Raw genomic sequence first — 20513 nt, forward strand, 5'->3', positions numbered from 1 at the left:
GCCAATCTGAACCCAGTGCCAATCTGAACCCGAGTGAGCTAGCCTGTCTCCAGAGTACCGGAAGCCCTGCGGCCAGCCCTGTGGCTACCAGGGGTCTGCAGAGGCCTAGGCACTGACAAGCAGCTGTCCACAAGAAACTGCTCTCTACTGTTAACCTTCAGGATTCTAACCCTGAATACATGGAGCCGAGCAGTGAAGAGGAAAATATGGACAGCTAGAACAAAATCATTCTGTAAAGAAAAGGAAAGGAAAAACAAGAGTCTGGCAAGGCCTGCAATTCTTTTCCCTCCCTCTCTGTACCCTAGTACTTTGTGAAAAGCCCACTTAGGGGATTCTGATACACACTTCCCTCCACTGCCCCCAGAGCAGTGTTTCTGAAACAGCAGCCCAAAGCCCACCCACCCAGACCCACCTGGGTGATGCCTGGTCCCAAGGTCACAAACCACTGCTTCAGGGTCTGATGTTTTAAAAATTCAACCGTTTTTAAATTTGCATGTGAGTGTTACAAGAATTCTACGAGAATATGTTAAAACTGCTACAAGCCCAGTTCACTACATTTCCGTTCGCCTGGCCAGCACTGCCGCTTGCAGGGCCTCCACTCCCCTTCTGCCCGCCAGCCCTAGGGACCAGCTCAGCTCTCCCACCTTAGCTACAGGGAGAAAGGGAGGAGCTGGTAATTTAACAACAGATTTAAGCTGCATCCCTCCTCGATCAGTGGCACCAAGCTCATCCCCACGTGTGTCGGAGAATCCAGAGGTCACCCCAATGCTACCAAGTCATACTGGTGACAGGCTCTCCTTCCCCACTGCCCTCTCCTTTCCCACTCCCCAGCTCTGTGAAGGGGAAATGATTCTAGATTAGATTCCTTTACAGATGAAGACAACCGAGGATCCTCATAGGAAGTCTTACAAGGCTATCCCTGAACTCAGGTACCACTCAAAAAACCTTCAGCTGATGTATTCTATCCCAGTTTCTCTTTTTCTCACTCTTTAAACAGGGGTTTTATTAATTTTTTGTTCACACAATTAATTTATTTTCAAATACAAAAAGGAAAAGGTTATAAAACGAAAAAATCCATTATCTTAACACTCAGAAGAACCACTATCCATTCACTGGTAATATGTTCTACCAGTTTTGTTTCTTTGCAAATACATTCACAAGGGACATTCCGGCTCTAAGCATTTCACTAGCAACAGTTCCGTACTGAACAGCAGCTGGTCCACTGTACCTGTGCCTACATCCCTGGACAGTCCCTTGAGATGAATTCCAAAGACATGTAATTGTCAAGGGTGAACATTAGGCATTTTTCTTAGTTTTTCAAAACATTACCAAATGGCCCTCCAACAATGTCAGAGTGGATCCCCAGCGAAACTCTCATCAGCACAGCATGAGAATGTGTCCCCATTCACCTCAGCCAGCGCAGAGTCTTCGTCCCATCTGCAGGCCCAGCCACGCTCCATTCTGACCTTGGAGAGGACGTCCCTTATGCCTAGCAGCGTCTTCGGTGAAGTGCTTGCTCATCCCATTACCCACTGTTCCATAGGCCGTTCATCTTTCTTATCAGTTTCTGCTTTCTTGTCATGTGAAGTTATTTTTGGCCAATTAGAAATAATGTTGACAGATCCACTGGTACCTTCTTCTCTGTGGCTGGTGCCTCTGCTGTCAGCCTGCGAGGCCATCTCCTTCCCCCAGGGCACTTGGCCCATCACAGTGACACTAAGAAATCACATACCTTATGGGCTCAGCGGCCCAACTGTAACAGGGGTCAACCATAATACCAGTATCTGCCTTACAGGGTTGCTGTAGGGACTAAATGACTTAACATGTGTAAAGCACACATAATGCAGAACAAAGAAACAAAAAAACCCACTGCTGTTGAGTCGATTCTGATTCATAGCAACACTACAGGAAAGAGTAGAACTGTCCCATAGGGTTTCCAAGGAGCAGATGGTGGATTCAAACTGCCAACCTTTTGGTTAGCAGCCAAACTCTAAACCACTGCACCACCAGGGCCCCACAGAGAATAACACAAAGCAAATGTAAGTACTGGCTATTTCTACAGCCTTGTATACTTTTTAAAATCCGTAGACCTTTATTCTGCACAGCATTTTAACACATTTTTCCCCAAAAGGCTAGCATTCATTTGCCCATCAGCTCCCATTTGCCAATAACTTGGAAACCACCTTTACCACATACAGAGGGTGAACGTGCTCTTAGGTTTGTTTCTGGCTCAGGGTTGTGAGGCACCAGGGCCACGTCATCTTTAGCCGTGGTAGCCCTGTGCTAGTTTAATAACTACAGCGCAAATCCCCTCCGCTATTTTCCCAATGTCTTCTTAGGATGCTTGCCCATAAATTCTTCCACAATTTTCTGAAAATTGTTTAGGAATTTCAAATAGAATCGCACTAAAATACTTCGGAAGAAATAACATCTTTGCAGAAATTTCTTTGCCCCACCTCACGTCCCACATTTAATCTGTCAGCAAATCTTGTTGGTTCTACCTTCAAGGAAACCCAGCATCTGCCCACTTCTCACCACCTCTCAGCCACCACTAACCCACCCTCATCTCTTGCCTAGATGATGGCAATAAATACCTAACTATTCTCCTCCTTTCCTCCCTTGCCATCTTACAGTTTATTTTCAAAAAACCAACTAAATTGATCCTTTGAAAATTATCACATCATGTTTCTAATTATGGGTGGGGCTTATCAGCCAAAAGGTTGGCAGACTGAACCCACCCAGAAGTGCCTTCGATGACAGGCCTCGCCATCTGCCTCCAAAAGATCACAGCCTTGAAAAACCTATGGAGCAGTTCTACTCTGCAACATAAGGGGCCACCATGAGTCGGAGGTAACAACAACGTTTTCCTACCAGACTCCAAGTGGCAGCCAAGGCCCTGACAATGACCCACAAGGTTCTGTATGACCTGGCTCCCTGTTCCCTCTGATCTTTTCCTAAAATTCTCCCCTTGGCTTAATCTGCTCCAGTTACACTGGCCTCCTTGCTTTTCCTCGAAGCCTTTGCACTGATCATTCCCTTTGCCCAGAATGCTCTTCCCTCTAGACACACATGGTTCCCTTTCTCACTTGCTTCAGGTCTCTGCTCAGGTGTTACTTTCTCTGAAGCTGTCCAGTCTATCCTACTTATTGCCATACACATTGTCAGGGACCTCTTTCCTTGTTTTTTCCTCATCACGTTAGTAATTTACTCTGTTTTCGTTGCTTTGGCATGTTCCCCACCCCACCACTAGAACGCAAGCAGGGCCGCTTCCCGTTCTGTCCATTGCCACGTTTTGAAACTAGAAGAGTGCCTGCACAGCAGGAGGCGTTCACAGGACAGAAGGGAGGCATCATCCCACCCAGAGCACTGACTCTTCTGTCTCTCACGCTACAGGTTTTGGGGTTTCCTCCATTTAGTTCCTGTCTGCTTGCTGCTAACCAAAGAAGTCGGGAGTTCAAAGCTACCAGCCGCTCCTTGGAAATCCCGGGAGGGTAGCTCTACTCTGTCCTATAGGGTCGCTATGAGTTGGAATTGACTTGACGGCAACAGGTTTTTGGCTTTTCTTTTTGGTACTGCAGCCACGTAGCACAACTCCGGATGGCATACATTTATTCTGTAACTGGTCACTTAAATATCTTCTAATTCTAGTCATTTTTCAAATGATTCTTTTGGGTTTTCTAATGAACAGTCAAATCTTCTCTAAATTATTGTCTCCTCCCTACCATATTTTTCTTGTTTTATTTCAATGGCAAAAGCCTCCGGACCCATGTTAAATGACAAAGGTAACAACGGTGATACAACTAACTCCCTACGTAATTCGTAGCTGTGTGTCTAGAACGTCCTTGGTAATTCCCTATGAAGGAGGTTTGGGTGACAATCTTTACTACATCCAGGAGGCGCCTTTTCATTCCTATTTCCATCAGTAATGAGTATCAATTTTTTAAAAATCAAATACAGGATTTGTTGAGAAAATAATAAAATTCTTCAGTGACCTATTATTGTGATATGAAACTGTTATTTTCCTTTGGCTGATTTTCCCTTGGCTGATTTTCCCTGTAATAAACTACACCATGAGTATAACTAACAAGTTTGAGTGTGTTCTGTAAGTCTGTCTAGAGAATTATCAAACCTAAGGGTGGTCCTGGGGACCCTCAAACTTGTAGCTGGTGTGGGAATTGAGGGTGGTCCTGGGGACCCCTAAACTTTGCACCCAGTCTCAAAATTTCTCCCTCAAAATACTTATTAATTACAAAGGAAAAAATAGTAACTTCGTAGTGGAAAAACCTTGCAGATAACACCTTAACCAAGTGACGAGAAGTTAACATTGGTAGTAATAAATCATGCTGGCACCATGTACTCCAGTAGGATGCAATGAGAAGGGCATATCACTCTGGTTCCAAAAACTTCACAGCCCTAGTGCAATCATGAGAAAACATCAGACAAACCCAAATTGATGGACATGCTACAAAATAACTGACCAGTGCTCTTCAAAAGTGTCATGAACGACATCAAAAGACTGAGGAGCTGACTGACCCACAGGGGACTAAAGAGATAAAAGAGCTAAAGGCAACATGGCATCCTGGACCAGAAAAAAGAACACTAGTGAAAAATGTCTAAATTGATGAGTGTGTAAGAATACTTTGATCACCAATGAAGGATGCCAAGAAACCAACTCATTATTTTGAAAACATAAAGATTAAAACATTTACCCTGACATTTCTGTACGAACCGTGCCTCAAGGTATGAGAAGTTTCTCTTTGCAGAAGCATGCTCGCCAATAAACGAAAAAGGAATGACAGAATTAGACTATCTGCTTTCTTCAAACCCTGAAGAACAGATCTACTCACTGATCTTCAATGGCTACTCAACACAGAAAGACAGGCCATCAGCCCTCAGGTGCCTCCTGAAAGAATGTGGCTATGCTTTTTTAAAGTGTCCTGATTTTTTAAAGATAATATTGAAATATTTATAAAAACAATGAGAAAAAAACCACCTCTACAGGTGTCACTCTGATGCAATGCCGGGAATTCAAAATGCTTTATTTACCTGAATGTTTGTAGTTTTCTTTTTCCTTCCAGTTCAAGCTTATCTACCAGATAAATCCCTGAAAAAGGCATTTGGTCTCTTTCGTTAATTTCGTCTGGTGTATGTGAATTCTGTCATTCTACAGATTTTCACCACCACACTTTATTCTACTGTCTCTTGTCAACTCCATCTTGATACTCTACGAACTGTGGAGGTAACCCTTCCTATATCACAATTAACACTGAGATGTACGACATTCATTACAGGGAAATATTTGTTTTAAGAAAATTAACAGAAAATGGTTATTTATTTTAAATAAAAAGGCATGATATTACCAAGCACTGACAGCAAGATATAAAATTGTATTGTTGACCCTACATAGGCATTCTGGGTGCAGCAAACAGTTTGTACTGGACTACTAACCAAAAGGTGGGTGGTTCCAACCCACTCGGCAGCTCCATGGAAGAAAGGCCTGGCAATCTCCTTCAGTAAAGACTACAGCCAAGAAAGCCCTATGGGGCTTAGTTCTAATCTGTAACATACAGCGTCGCCTAAGTTGGAGTCAACTTGACAACGATGGGCTTTTTTAACCTTAACATTTTTTAAATAAGTAAAAAAGACAAATAAAATACACAAAAAATACATGGGGGAAGCAGGTATTAAAAGAATTCACTGTTACCTTTACAAAAGGACTTTCCAGTTTCTTTTACACACTGGGTCCCACTACTACATTTTCAAGAGGGACTAAGACACAAGGTTACAAACTAGCAGGTTATGTTTGGTCCACACGGTGTCTTTTAAAAATTCAAAATTGCTAACCCTTTACAATGATTTCAATACCACTCTGAACTGGGGCCTACAATGCCGCACTGCACCCAGTGGCTGGGGCCATGGAATGGCTGCCCCTGGGGATAGCGTCAGTCCCACTCCCAGGGTCTTCTCAATCCCAAAGGCCATTTGTTATCAGTTTTCACCTCCGCTTTACTGACACCTGGCCTGTTTTTCATCATTTACCTCAGAAACCTTCCAGGTAACAGAGTGTGCAATCCTCAACTTTCACATAGCTTTTTTAGGTAAATAAAACATGACCATACCGATACCCTGGTGGCATAGTGGTTAAGGCTCGGCTGCGGTTCAAATCCATCAGCCACTCAAATCCTTGGAAACCCTACAGGACAGTTCTACTCTGTCCTGTGGGGTTGCTATGAGTTGGAATCAACTCGCCGGCAATGGGCTTTGGCTATACTGAGGCTGGAAATTTTGTTACTAGTTTTTTTTTAAGTTGATAAAATTAAGGAGTTGATACACAAAAAGACCAGACTTACTGGCCTGAAGCAGATTGGAGAAACCCCGAGAATATGGCCCCTGGACGCCCTTTTAGCTCAGTAATCAAGTCACTCCCGAGGTTCACCCTTCACCCAAAGATTAGACAGGCCCGTAAAACAAAACGAGAGAAGGAGCACACCAGCCCAAGGGCAAGGACTAGAAGGCAGGAAGGGACAGAAAAGTTGGTAATAGGGAACCCAAGATCAAGAAGGAAGAGTGTGGACATGTGACATGTCGTGGGGTTGTTAACCAATATCATAAAACAATGTGTCTACTAACTGTTTAATGAGAAACTAGTTTGTTCCGTAAACCTTCATCTAAAGTACAATTAAAAAAAATTAAGGAGTTGATGAAGGATAAAAGAGTACTTGGAACATAAAAGTAATGCAAAGAATATAGAAATGCCTGTTCTATGTGTTTCCTCTGTGCTTAATTAAGTTAACAAGCTAACTGTTATTTCCAAGAGAGGAAAAGAGAACTCGGAAGCCGCAGTCACTGAAGCACGCACGTCCTCACCTGCAGTGTTCCCAGCTCCTCTCTGCTTTTTTTTCTTGGCTAGTTGAATGGCTCGGTAATCAGTTCTTGCTGAGCCCCCACTTTCCTGAGACCAAAGAAAAGTGTGTCAGTCACTGGATCTAAATGGCAAAGGAAGGGGTAGCAAAGGAACTACTGAAATTTAGAAGTCTGCTTTTGGGACATATTAAAGCTCCAATAACCATTCTAGGACGATTACATGCAAAGGCATAGAAATAATCGGATGCCACATCCAATTAGCGATAGCTAAACAAACTCAGAGTTGGAACAATATAATTTCATTATTCAGAGAAGCAAAATTATTCCTCCAGTCTAAAACATATTAAAATATTTACATAGAAACTGTTATCAAGTGAATTACACACTTCTCCGCTTTCTGAAATGAATAACCAGCCTTCCCTTGGTGACTCAGGGTTAATTTACTGCAGCATTTCCCAACATTTCCGAAAATATGCCACAAAGCAGTACTTGTACAGCAGACTGGGGGAGGTCCTATCTGACAGACCCCCTGCAGAGGCCTCCCTGGCAGCATGTGCTATCCTCAAAGTCTCATCCACCAAAACTATAATTAAGTTAATGAATTCAGAAGTTTACTGAGGAGCCAGACAAACAGTACTCAAAGAGGACTTCAACTGTTGTAAATCTATGTATGTTTTATAAGAAAAGTGGTTTAATATTTATTACTATAAAAAAAGAAAGAATAAAGAACACCCCTCAACAGCTCGTGGCATACCTGAAACCCATTCACCACACACCATTTGTACTCAGAGAAGCTAGGCTGCCCAAGGTCACATAGCTACTAGCAAGAAAATGAACAAGGGGTTAGGATCGAGGTCCTGCTAGCTCCTCCTGCCTCCACCCACAGTTCCGCTTCTGGGAGATAGAGTGGGGCATGAGACAACTTCCAAGACACCAGGCCCCTGCACACAGAGGCTGACTGCCCCCTAACCTCTGCACTGCAGCCCATCTCTCACTCACTGCCCATTCACTTGTCCACTTAGCAATCACTGTGGCAACCTAAGCAAATGCTACGAAGTATGGCTATGACAGTGACAAAGTAAGACATCAGAAAAGGACAGAGAGACTGTACTTTTTTCAAACTAAAAATAAAGAAAGCTGGCTCCATGCTAGATCAGTTACTAGGTTCCCTCACAATTAATTCTAATTTAAAAGATTTAACATATGTTCACAATATAAAGATCACCATCAAATTTAACCTGCGCCACAAAAACTGTCTGATCGTTCCCATCTGAGACTTAAGACGATTAACCCATGAGTCTTTAAATTATTCTAAATTATATTAAACGTGTAATTGAGAGAAATAATTAAAGCATACTTAACGTCCAGCCTGAAAACTGGTGAAGTACTTTTACAATCCTCTAGGAATGAAGGTTCACAGACCATTCCCTTTTTTTTCCTCTTGTTAATTTTAAAAAAATATTTGGCATGGTTTTAAAGTTTCCACTAAACCTTAAAGATAGTTTATATCGTGATTCCTCCTCCTCTGGTCATTAGTAATTCTAAGGTCATTTTATTATGTGAGAAGCACAAAGGCAAAACATTGTAACATTAAGAACATCCCAATATTTTTCAAGAAAAAGAACACATTATCATGGAATCAGAGAATTCAACAGGACCTTAGAAACCATCTAGCCAAACCCCCTCATTTTAGAAATAAGTGAGAATTTAAGGCTCAGATAGGTTAAGTGATTTGCTCAAGGTTGTGAAAGCTAGTCAGTTCCAGACTCAAGATCAGAATTCAGATTTCCAAATTTGTAGGCTAGGGCACTGTCCTCTTTTGTAAACCAGTAAGAAATGTCTGCATATAAATGATTGATCCAGAATCTCCTCAAAATTGAGAGTAATGGGAGTGAGCTATGTGGTGGTGACTGAATATAGTACTTCATACCAGATACAAGTTTCCAGGCACTGCACTGAGGTCTGTGTCTTTCTGAGCACTGCAGTTTTCTGCTGGGTTGGAGAGCACTCTGCCTCTTTCCTGCAGCCCAACTTCTGGGCCAGGAGGTGAGTTCTGTTCCACTTTGATTGGAGCCCGCAGTTCTGGGACGTGGCTGTTTCCATTGGGGCTGTTTGAAGGGGTTGGTGTGGATTTGTTCAATGCTGAATTGTTGCTGGAGCTCAAAGCCTGTAGGTCTTGACTCAAGTTCTTCACAGGCAGAGACACCACAGAACCTAACGCTTCTGCTCTTACAGGTTGCACAACATCTGGATTTAGGTTGCTCTGCTGAAGAACAGTGGCTGTTGACCCAAGCATGAGAGGGCTATCCAGACTGGAAGGAATGTCACTGTTGGCCACCAGGACCAGTGGGTCCATCTGTCCCAAGGAACTGCTGTTAACAGGAAGGTTCCCCCCCAGAGATGAGTTCACAGAAGTAACATCAACAGTCAAGATTCCAGAGTTCACCAATGCCATGTCCGATGTAACTGCTGAACTATTATTATCACTAGATGCATTAGAGAAGAGAGACACAAGGTCTATATTATTGAGCTCCCTTTGTCCTGGGCTGGTAAGTTCACTGCTAGGTGTAAGAGAACTTGCAGCTTCTAGCTGAGACAAGAGATCTGAAAAAGGAAGGAATTTTCCAGTTATTTTACGACCTCAGAAGACTAAGAATTTTTTGTTTATGCTCAAGATGTAAGCAAGTGACCCACCAAAGCAACATTTACTGTCTCCTTCATTACCCTGTTGCCTAGTTATGACTGATTGGGACTCCATGCTTGGCCCATCAAAGGAGACCAAAAACACAACTAAAGGAAAAGAATGCTCAATGGTGTGCTTCATACATACATTTTCTCAACTTCTCAAGCTGACAGGGATTCTTCTAGACAGAGGAAAAGACTCCAAACGGAGTAAATAACTTTTTCGAAAGTCACATTAACTGATAACGTTAAGGGGCAAGATTTGAATCCATATCTTTCAAGCTTCAAAGCTCGTACTCTTTCTTCTATAACACAGCAACTACCCCTGAGAAGAATGCAAAATTTGTCATGGAACATAAACCTTCAGAAGAAGTCAGTTACAAGCTGAACTCTGACTCTAAGTATACTTTTGGAATCAGCTTGTGTCAGCTATGTCTCATAAAACTCTATACCCTCACTCCATAACGAGCTGCTACCCCAAAACTGACTTGAGTCATCTGGGGGTGACCAATAGGAACAAAACTGTCCTGCCTGGCCTAGCTCTAGGCGGATGCAAAACACAGAAGTAGGATATCAGGCTCTACCCAGTGCTCTGGACATGTGTCCAGTTCAGTGAAGTTTTTCTTCTTGGGCTCCCCAGCCCAGAGACGGACCATTCTATCCTGCGTGACGCCCTTCCCCCACCATTCTATTTCCAACCTCAAGTACCCTCTCCCCTCTTCCTGCCCTCCCAGGCAGCAATCACCCTGAGGGCAGAACCCTGTCTGATCCATCTCTGTACCCTCAGCACCTAGCACAGTGCCTGGCCCATAAGCAGCATTTAATGATTATAGTAGAAATAAATCTAACAGATGCCTCTTCATTTGGAGTTTTAACTTTTGACCATAACATTCTTCAGATGAGGATTATCTATTATTCAGTTAAGTAACTTAAATAATCAGAATACCCTTGGGAGAATAATGAATATTAACATACTTAAAAAAAATTTCAATGAACACCCAGGTTGGATCATATACAAGCACATACCAATCATACCAAATCTAAGACCTCTTTCTAAACACCAAGCAAAGAGGAAAATGGGAGCACAATGAATTTGAGCAAAAGAACCAAATAAAGCCTCTACATTCTTTCCCAAGAAATCTCTAGCTACAGCTTCCTAGAGGAAATCACCCAGTGCCCAGAGGGAAAAGTGCTCTCACTTCTATGTTCTACCCCTCCCCATCAACTGCTAGCTAAGCCCACACCCCCACTCCAAAGCTGTGAATGCCCAGAGTGCCTATTGTATTTTTAATGCAACCTGTGAAAGAAATCTACTCTAGACCCAAAAGGAAAAACCAAATTCAGAATATATCTTCTCTAGCTGCCATACTCTTCAGTTTAAACAAACAAACAAAAAAAGGATCGATATATTATCGTTTCTTCAATAAATATCTCTTACTATCAATGAAGGGAGCCTCGGTAGCGTAAGTGGTTTGTGGTTGGCTGTTAACCTAAAGGTTGATGGTTTCAAACTACCCAGTGGCACCATGCAAGAAAAACCTGGCGATCTGCTTCCGTATAGATCATAGCCAAGGAAACCCTAGAGAGCAGTTCTACTCTGTCATACGTGGGGTTGCCATGAATTGGGGGCCAACTTGATGGTAGCTGACAAGAAGTACCAAGGAAACATTTTGAAAGAAAATGGTATACTTCTTTTGAAAAATTAAAAATTCTGCACTAGGCATCTTAACAAGGCTTTTCATTCTGAGAACTACTCAAATTATCTCCCCATGTTAAAAATGAGGAGACTGGGGCTCAAACAGATGGGAAATGGCCATGTCCCTAGGCAGATGTTCCACCCACACCATGATGCTCCTTGTCAAACAGGTGGCAAATAAGAAGGGCCTGGTTAGTGACACACAGGTCTCAGACCACACGCCCAGACAGCGTGGTGTGAGTTCTCTAGTCTCTGGCCTGGAAAGGGTAGGGGAGAGGCAGCCACTGCTGCTACCCAGACTCACGCAACTTCCTGCCTGTGAGAATGTGGACGAGGTCCCAGAGGCAGGTATCTAAGTCCCATGCCACAATGCTGCAGAAGGTCTGAGAGAACCACGCTCCAAAATTCTCCCCTCTATATGCATCCGGGTCATTGTATTCTTTCCACTCTCTGATCTCTCCCCTCTCTTGGTCCTCACATCCCCCACCAGAGCAGATCCTTAAACACAATTCTCTTCTGATCTTCAGCGGCTTCCTATTTCCTAGAGGAAACAAGTTTCCTCAACAATCTGAAATCAACTTCACAGTGCCGATGGAGAAACGGAGACAGGTTTAAGTGCCACTCCTTAGAAAGAACAACGTGACTTGGAAAGAGGAATCAGAGTCAAAGGGGATGGAAACACTGGAGGAACAGACTCAGAATTCAGGACAAAGGTTGCAGTGGAAGACAGATTTAGGAGACCTATGCTAGGAAAAACCAACAAGGGGAAGACTGAAAATTCTTCAAGGAAAGCACTTTAAAGACAAGGGAGGGATTAGAGGTCAGAGGCAGGGAAGTGCAGCAGAGTCTAAAGAGAAGCCACTAGGCTTGGTGACCGTGGTCCATGGGCTGGTAAACCTTCACTATAATAGAATAATCTGAACTAAGAACTGGATAATTTCTGAAATGAGATAAGAAAGGAGCTACACTCTTTTTGCTTCACTTCTCTCAGTAGAAAACTCTTACACGTGTCAAGCACATATATCTCTGTCGCTCCCTAAGAAACATATCAAGTGACAAGACCTTGACGCAGGTTGTGCTGTTTGACCACGTGAGTCTTCATGCTGTGTTTGGATGTGAACTGTCGATTACAGCTGGAGACCGGGCAGCGACTTTTCGAAGTGTCCACATCCTGGAGGTGCTTCTTAGAGTGAATGTACAGACTACTGCGCGCAGAGAATCGAGCACAGCACCCTGGAACAAGAAGGAGAATAAATGGGAAACCTGAGGGAAACAATTCCGTTTACCATAACATCTAAAAGAATAAAATATTTAGGAATAAATCTAGCCAGGGACATGAAAGACTTATACCATAAAAATTATAAAAAACACTGTGGAAAGAGATTAAATAAGACTTAAATAAATAAAAAGATGTTCCGTTTTCTTGGGTTAGAAGACTTAATACCGTTAAAAGGGCAATACTACCCAAGGCCATCTATACATTCAACGCAATCTCAATCAAAATCCCAACAGTTTTCTTTACAGAAATCTAAAGAACAATCCTCAACATGGCCCCGAATAGCTCCAGTAATGTTCAAAGAACAAAGAACTCACACTTTCTGATTTTAAAACATATCGTACAGCTACAGTAATCAAAACAACCTGGTACCGGTAATAACGAAAGACACACAGACCAATGGAAGAAAATAGAGGGTCTAGAAATCAACCCACAGATACGCTACTAACTGATTTTCGACAAGGATGCTAAGTCCATTCAATGGGGAAAGAAGAATCTTCAATAAACGGTGCTGGAAAAACTGTGTTTCCACACACAGAAAAATAAAACAGGATCCATGTCTCATATCATGCACAGAAACAAATTCAAAATGGGTTAAGGACCTAAATGTGCAAACTAAAACCATAAAATTCTCAGAAAATGCAGGGGCACCACTGTCAGGCCTAGCTTTTAACAGTGGATTATCTAATATAGTAACAAAAGCACAAAGAACAAAAGAGAAAATAAATAAATGGGATCTCATAAAAATTAAAAACTTTTATTCTTCAAAAAACCTTACCGAAAAAGTGAAAACACAAGCTACCAAGTGGGACAATATATTCAGAAACCATGTATCTGATAAGACTCTAATAACCAAAATATATATTAAACTTCGACTACTTAACAACAAAAACATAAATATAGCCCAATAATAAAATGGACAAAGGACTTCAAGAGACATTGCACCAAAGAGGACGTTCAAATAGCCACCAAACACATGAAAGATGTTCAACGTCATTAGTCATCAAAACCAAAAACCACCAGGGTTTCCCATAAGCCATCAGAGAGATGCAAATAAAACCACAGTCAGATACCATTTCACTTCCATTAGGTTAACCAAGATTAAAAACATAACAAATGTTGGCGAGGATGTGGGGGAATTGGAACCCTTATCCATTATTGGTGGGAATGCAAAATGGTACAGTCATTGTAGAAAACAATGTGGCGGTTCCTCAAGAAACTAAAAATAGAACTACCATATGACCCAGCAATTCCACTCCTAGGTATACACTCAAAAGACTTGAAAGCAGACACTCAGAGATTTGTACACCAATGTTCACTGCAGCACTATTCACAATTGCCAAAAGGTGGAAATAACCCAAATGCCCATCGATAAAACCTAAAATGCCCATCAACGGATAAACAAAATGTGGTACATACATACAATACTACACAGCAAGAGAAATCAAGTCTTCATACATGCTACAATACGGATGGAACTTAAAGACATTACACTGAGTGAAATAAGTCAATAAAGTAAATAAGTTACAAAAGGAGAAATACTGTACAATCTCACTTACACAGGAGCCCTGTTGCCTCGGTGGTTAAGAGCTCAGCCAAATAATAAAAAGGCCTGCAGTTCGAATCTACCAGCCACTCCTTGGAAACCCTACGGGGCAATTCTACTCTGTCCTGCAGGGTCACTATGAGTTGGAATCGACTAGACAGCAATAGGTTTGGTTTGGGTTTTTGGTCATTTATATAAAAAGACAAGAAAAGGCAAATGTATAGAGAACAAAGTTTATTAGTGGTTCAGAGAGGCAGCCCCCACGTGTCTGTCAGTCTGTCGTAGTGTGGGGGCTTGCGTGTTGCTGTGATGCTGGAAGCTATGCCACTGGTATTCAGGTACCAGCAGGGTCACCCATGTAGGACAAGTTTCAGCTGAGTTTCCAGACTAAGGCGGACTAGGAAGAAGAACCCAGTAATCTACTTTTGAAAAGAATTAGCCAGTGAAAACCTTATGAATAGTAGCGGAACACTGTCTGATATAGTGCTGGAAGATGAGTCCCCCAGGCTGGAAGGCACTCAAAAGATGACTGGGGAAGAGCTGCCTCCTCAAAGTAGAGTCGACCTTAATGACATGGATGGAGTAAAGCTTTTGAGACCTTCGTTTGCTGTTGTGGCACAACTCAAAATGAAAAGAAACAGCTGCAAACATCCATTAACACCTGGAACCTGGAACATACAAAAGATGGACCCAGAGAAATGAGACATCATCAAAAATGAAATGGAATGCATAAACATCGATACCCTAGGCCTTAGTGAGCTGAAATGACTGGTACTGGCCATTTTGAATTGGACAATCATATGGTCTACTATGCCAGGAATGACAACTTGAAGAGGAATGGTGTTACATTCATCGTCAAAAAGAACATTTCAAGATCTATCCTGAAGTACAATGCTGTCAGTGATAGGATGATATCCATACGCCTACAAGGAAGACCAGTTAATAAGACTATTATTCAAATTTACGCACCAACCACTAAGGCCAAAGATGAAGAAACGGAAGATTTTTATCAGCTGCTGCAGTCTGAAACTGATCGAACATGCATACTGGTGACTGGCATGTGAAAGCTGGAGACAAAGAAGGATCAGTAGTTGGAAAATATGGCCTTGGTGACAGAAACAATGCCGGAGATCGAATGATAGAATTCTGCAAGACCAATGACTTCGTTGCAAATATCTTTCTTCCACCAACATAAACGGTGACTCTACACATGGTCCTTGCCAGATGGAACACACAGGAATCAAATTGACTACATCTGTGGAAAGAGATGATGGAAAAGCTCAATATTATCAGTCAGAACAAGGCCAGGGGCCGACTGTGGAGCAGATCATCAATTGCTAATATCCAAGTTCAAGCTGAAACTGAAAAAAATCAGAGCAAGTCCACAAGAGCCAAAATACCACCTTGAGTATATCCCACTTGAATGTAAACACCATCTTCAGAATAGATGTGACGCCTTGAACAGTAGTGATCTAAGACCAGACAAGATGTGCAAGGACATCATACACGAAGAAAGCGAGAGGTCACTTAAAAGACAGGAAAGAAAGATGGATGTCAGAGGAGACTCTGAGACTTGCTCACGATGTCAAGCAGCTAAAGCAAAAGGAAGAAATGAAGTAGAAGAACTGAACAGAAGATTTCAAATGGCGACTTGAGAAGACAAAGTACTATGACATGTGCAAAAAGCTGCAGATAGAAAACCAAAAGGGAAGAACACACCCAGCGTTTCTCAAGCTGAAAGAACAAGAAAAAATTCAAGGCTCGAGATGCAATAGTGATTTCTATGGGGGAAATATCAGACGTAGGATGCATCAAAAAATGGAAGGGATACACAGAGTCATTATACCATAAAGAATTAGTTGATGTTCAACCATTTCAAGAGGTAGCATATGATCAGAAACCAATGGTACTGAAGGAAGAAGTCCAAGCTGCTCTAAAGGCACTGGCAAAAAACAAGACTCCAGGAATTGATGGAGTATCAACTGAGATGTTTCCACTAATGGATGTAGTGCTGGAGGTGCTCACTCGTCTATGCCAAGAAATATGGAAGACAGCTTCCTGGCCAACTGACTGGAAGAGATCCATATTTATTTCTGTTCCCAAGAAAGGTGATCCAACTGAATACAGAAATTATAGAACTATACCATTAATATCACACGCAAGCAAAATTTTGCTGAAGATCATTCAAAAACGGCTGCAGCAGTGTATCGACAGGGAACTGCCAGAAATTCACGCTGGATTCAGAAGAGGATGTGGAACCAGGGATATCACTGCTGATATCAGATGAATCCTGGCTGAAAGCAGAGAATACCAGAAGGATGTTTACCTCTGTTTTATTGATTATGCAAAGGCATTCAACTGCGTGGATCATAACAAATTATGGATAACACTGCGAAGAAGGGGAATTCCAGAACACTTAATTGTGCTCATGAGGAACCTTTACATAGATCAAGAGGCAGTTGTTCGGACAGAACAAGGGCATACTGACTGGTATAAAGTCAGGAAAGGTGTGTGTCAGGGTTGTATCCTTTCAACACACCTATTCGATTTGTATGCTGAGCGAATAATCCGAGACGCTGGACTATATGAAGAACGGGGCATCAGGATTCGAAGACTCATTAACAACCTGCGTTATGCAGATGACACAACCTTGCTTGCTGAAAGTGAAAAGGACTTGAAGCACTTACTGCCGAAGATCAAAGACCACAGCCTTCAGTATGGACTGCACCTCAGCATAAACAAAAATCCTCACAACTGGACCAATGAGCAAGATCATGATAAACGGAGAAAACACTGAAGCTGTCAAAGATTTCATTTTACTTGGATCCACAATGAACAGCCACGGAAGCAGCAGTCAAGAAATCAAACGACACACTGCATTTGGGAAATCTGCTGCAAAGGACCTCTTTCAAGTGTTGAAAAGTAAACATGTCACCTTGAAGACTAAGGTGCGCCTGACCCAAGCCATGGTATTTTCAATCGCATCATCCACACGTGAACTCTGGACAATGAATAAGGAAGACCAAAGAAGAACTGACGCCTTTGAACTGTGGTGTTGGAAAAGAATACTGAAAATACCATGGACTGCCAAAAGAATGAACAAACCTGTCTTAGAAGAGGTACAGCCAGAATGCTCCTTAGAGGCAAGGATGGCGAGACTGCACCTTACATACTTTGGACATGTTGTCAGGAGGGCTCAGTCCTTGGAGAAGGACATCATGCTTTGCAGAGTAAAGGGTCAGTGGAAAAGAGGAGGACCCTCAACAAGATGGATTAACACAGTGGCTACAACAACGAGCTCAAGCATAACGATTGTAAGGATGGTGCAGGATCGGGCAGTGTTTCATTCTGTCGTGCGTAGGGTCACTGAGTCAGAACCGACTTGACGGCACCTAACAACAACAGGAGGGGGAAAAGGTAGGGGATAGAAGGGGGTTAACAGTGATGGAAAAATCGCACTGATTAAGCGTAGGGCTGCACAGGTAATTACTGTAACTGATGTCAGTAAACTGTACACCAGCAAAACGCTGAACTGCAAAAGTTTTGTGATATATGTATTTACAACAATGACAAAAGGAAAAAAAGAGTAGCTGCTGACACTGCTTATGTACAACAAAAAACCTCAGGATCTGGTTCCTTGGTTCGGATGTTTAGGGTCACGTTTTCACAGGACACCCCAGTTAACTGGCCTAATAATGTGTTTAGTGCTTCTGTTCTACCTCCTAGTTCTTGCACAGTGCCTGGGGTCTTAAAAGCTTGCAAAGTGGCCATCTAAGACATGCCAACTGATCTCTATTTGCCTAGAGCAACAGGAAGAAGAGTCAGGAATAGGATATGGAATGTGTGGCTAACTGCTTCCATTTGCCTTGAGTCCAGAAGAACTGGATGGTGCCTGGCTACCATTACTGAACACTTTGATCAAAGAGTCTATGGAAGAATCCTGATCAAAATGGGGAAAATGCAGAACACAATTTCAAATTCTCATGGACTCCAGACTCTCTGGGGCTATACAAATCCCTGAAACTATTTCCCTGAGATAATCTTTAAACCTTAAAACAAAAATGTCCCCAGAAGTCTTCTTAAAACCCAAGAGTTTAGCTTAACTAGTAAGGATTTAGTAAGGAATGTCTGCCTTGAGCATTATGCTCCTTTAAGAGCATATATAGGATCAAAGTGACAAGAGCAACTTGAAAGATTAGACAGGAACCTTGGGTGGGTGGAACCCTGGTGGTGTAGTGCCTGAGAGCTATGGCTGCTAACCAAAAGGTCAGCAGTTCAAATCCACCAGGTGCTCGCTCCTTGGAAACCGTATGGGGCAGTACTACTCTGTCCTACAGGGTCACTACAAGTCGGAATCGACTCCACTGCAGCAGGTTTTTGGTTGCGCGGGAGGACAGCGAGTTTATGTTAGTGGGAGAGGAATACCTCTGAAAAGGAGGGTGAGAATGATCGTACATCTCAAAGAACGTACTCCATGGCACTGAATTTTACATGTAGGAAACAGGTGAATTGGTGTATGTTTTGCTGTGTATATTCTCAATATAATAAACTCAAAAATAATAAAAATTATCAACAAAAAGCCAACCTGAAAAACAGGTTTGAGATCGCTCCACCCCCAGGGCTCCTGGCCTGATCTCCACCACCTCACCAAAGAAGCTCTCAACCAACCACTGAAGAGTCACCCCCTTCCTCTCCCATTATAGTCAACCTCTCGACCAGCTCCTCAACACTGAGACTTGCTGGAAGTTCTCAAGAATGTAATGTTATTGAAAAATTATAAAACAAACAAAGCCCCTCCCCTGCGCAGTCAGCTACCGTTCTGCTTTCCCTCAATCATCTCTAGAAGGTGTTGGCAATACCAGCTCCTGGTCCACCTTCAACTCACTTCTGGGGCCCTGAAGCAAGGTTCCCACCCTAGTTATTGCACTGAGCCTTGCTCAGCAAGACACTACTAATCCTGTCAGGGGAGTCCAAGGGACATTTCTCAGTCTCAATCCTGACTCACCTCAGTACTGAAACCTGACTTCTCCCGCCTTTTTCAAAAACCCCCTCTCTTGGCTTCAACACCACCACCCTTTTCGCTATTCTTTAGTCTCCTTCTGGGGCTCCCCTTCTACTTTCCCACCCGAATTTGAGGCTTTCTCCAGGGTTTTTTCCTAGGCTCCCTTTTTTTTACTTAACAGTAATAATAACAACAGTAGCTGCCATATATCCATGTTTACTATATGCTTTAAACTTATTAACTAACAGAGCCCTCACAACAATTCTATGAGGTTTTATTAACACCTTGCTTGAGAAAAAGAGACCCAGAGAGCTTAAGTTCCCTATCCAAGGTCACACAGCTAATAAGTGGCAGACTCTGGTTTTGAACCAAGGCGGTGTGACTCCAGAATTCAAGCTTTTAATCACTCTGCTCTAATGCCTCTCTTCAACTGACACACTTTCTGGAGAACGTGATCCACTTCCACAGTTTAAAGGCTTAGTCATGTACCACCCACTGCACTTTCAGGCCCACCTACACACCAGAGCCTCAATGCAGCATGTCCCACTGCCTTCTAAGCATTTGAACTAGGAAAGTCTGTGGGTACCTAAAACACAAAATGTTCAATACCCCAAACACCTCATCCCCCAAACCAGCCCACTTGTGCTTCCCATCTCACCTGTGTTACTGAACTCATTCCTTCTCCCTCAAGCCCCACCTGGATCCAAATCAATCACCAAGTAATTCTAACGCCTAGCTATGTCCGGAAACCCTCGTGGCATGGTGGTTAAGGGCTACGGCCACTAACCGCAGGGTCAGCAGTTCGAATCTGCCAGGCGCTCCTTAGAAACTCTATGGGGCAGTTCCACCCTGTCCTATAGGATCGCTATGAGTTGGAATCGACTCAATGGCACTGGGTTTGGTTTTTTGTTTTGGTAGCAGCTATCTCTTTCACCTATCCACTTCTCCCCCTCCCCACTGCCAAAGCCCAGGCTAGGGTACCATCTTATCTCACCAAGATGATGGCAGGACCTCCCAAGAGTCTTGCTGCCTTGAAACGGCTTACACTCATGTATGATCACATTACTCCCTTGCCTTAGCATTCTTCAGCTTACTGCTTTTGCACCTCTAGGTCTTTCCCACACAGGTCTTTCTGCCTCCAGCACCGAGACCCATGTGTGCCTGGCTAACTCTTCCTCATTCTTCAGTCAACTGGGAGGCCATTTCCTAAAAGCGGTTTGGGTGAACATCCTTTGCAACCTGAATGCTACCTGTTTACCTGTCTGTACCCCTGGCTGGAACTTTGATGAGAGGAGAAAGTTACGTCTTGTTTATGCCACTTATAAAATCTTCATTATGTTCTAAGAACTGATCACAGCTTTAAGTGGGTATTTATTATGCCCATTTTCCAGATAAGGAAACTGAGGCCCGCAAAGAAGCTTGCCTGAGGTCACAACCTGGCTAAAGG

The 20513-nt window shown here is 42.8% G+C and overlaps 1 protein-coding gene across 1 annotated transcript in view; it reads right to left on the reverse strand.

Annotated features, from left to right (window-relative positions):
* Positions 1–20513, reverse strand: part of ZXDC (ZXD family zinc finger C) — a 51488-nt gene that overhangs the window by 15397 nt on the left and 15578 nt on the right. Inside the window, exons 5-7 of the mRNA XM_064274778.1 lie at positions 12305–12475; positions 8795–9468; positions 6868–6952 (exon numbers count right to left, since the gene is read on the reverse strand). Coding sequence (XP_064130848.1) covers positions 6868–6952; positions 8795–9468; positions 12305–12475 — 930 coding nt within the window. The remainder of the gene's footprint in view (positions 1–6867; positions 6953–8794; positions 9469–12304; positions 12476–20513) is intronic.

The sequence above is a fragment of the Loxodonta africana genome, chromosome 22 (genome assembly GCF_030014295.1).
Source record: "Loxodonta africana isolate mLoxAfr1 chromosome 22, mLoxAfr1.hap2, whole genome shotgun sequence".
Taxonomy (NCBI): Eukaryota; Metazoa; Chordata; class Mammalia; order Proboscidea; family Elephantidae; genus Loxodonta; species Loxodonta africana.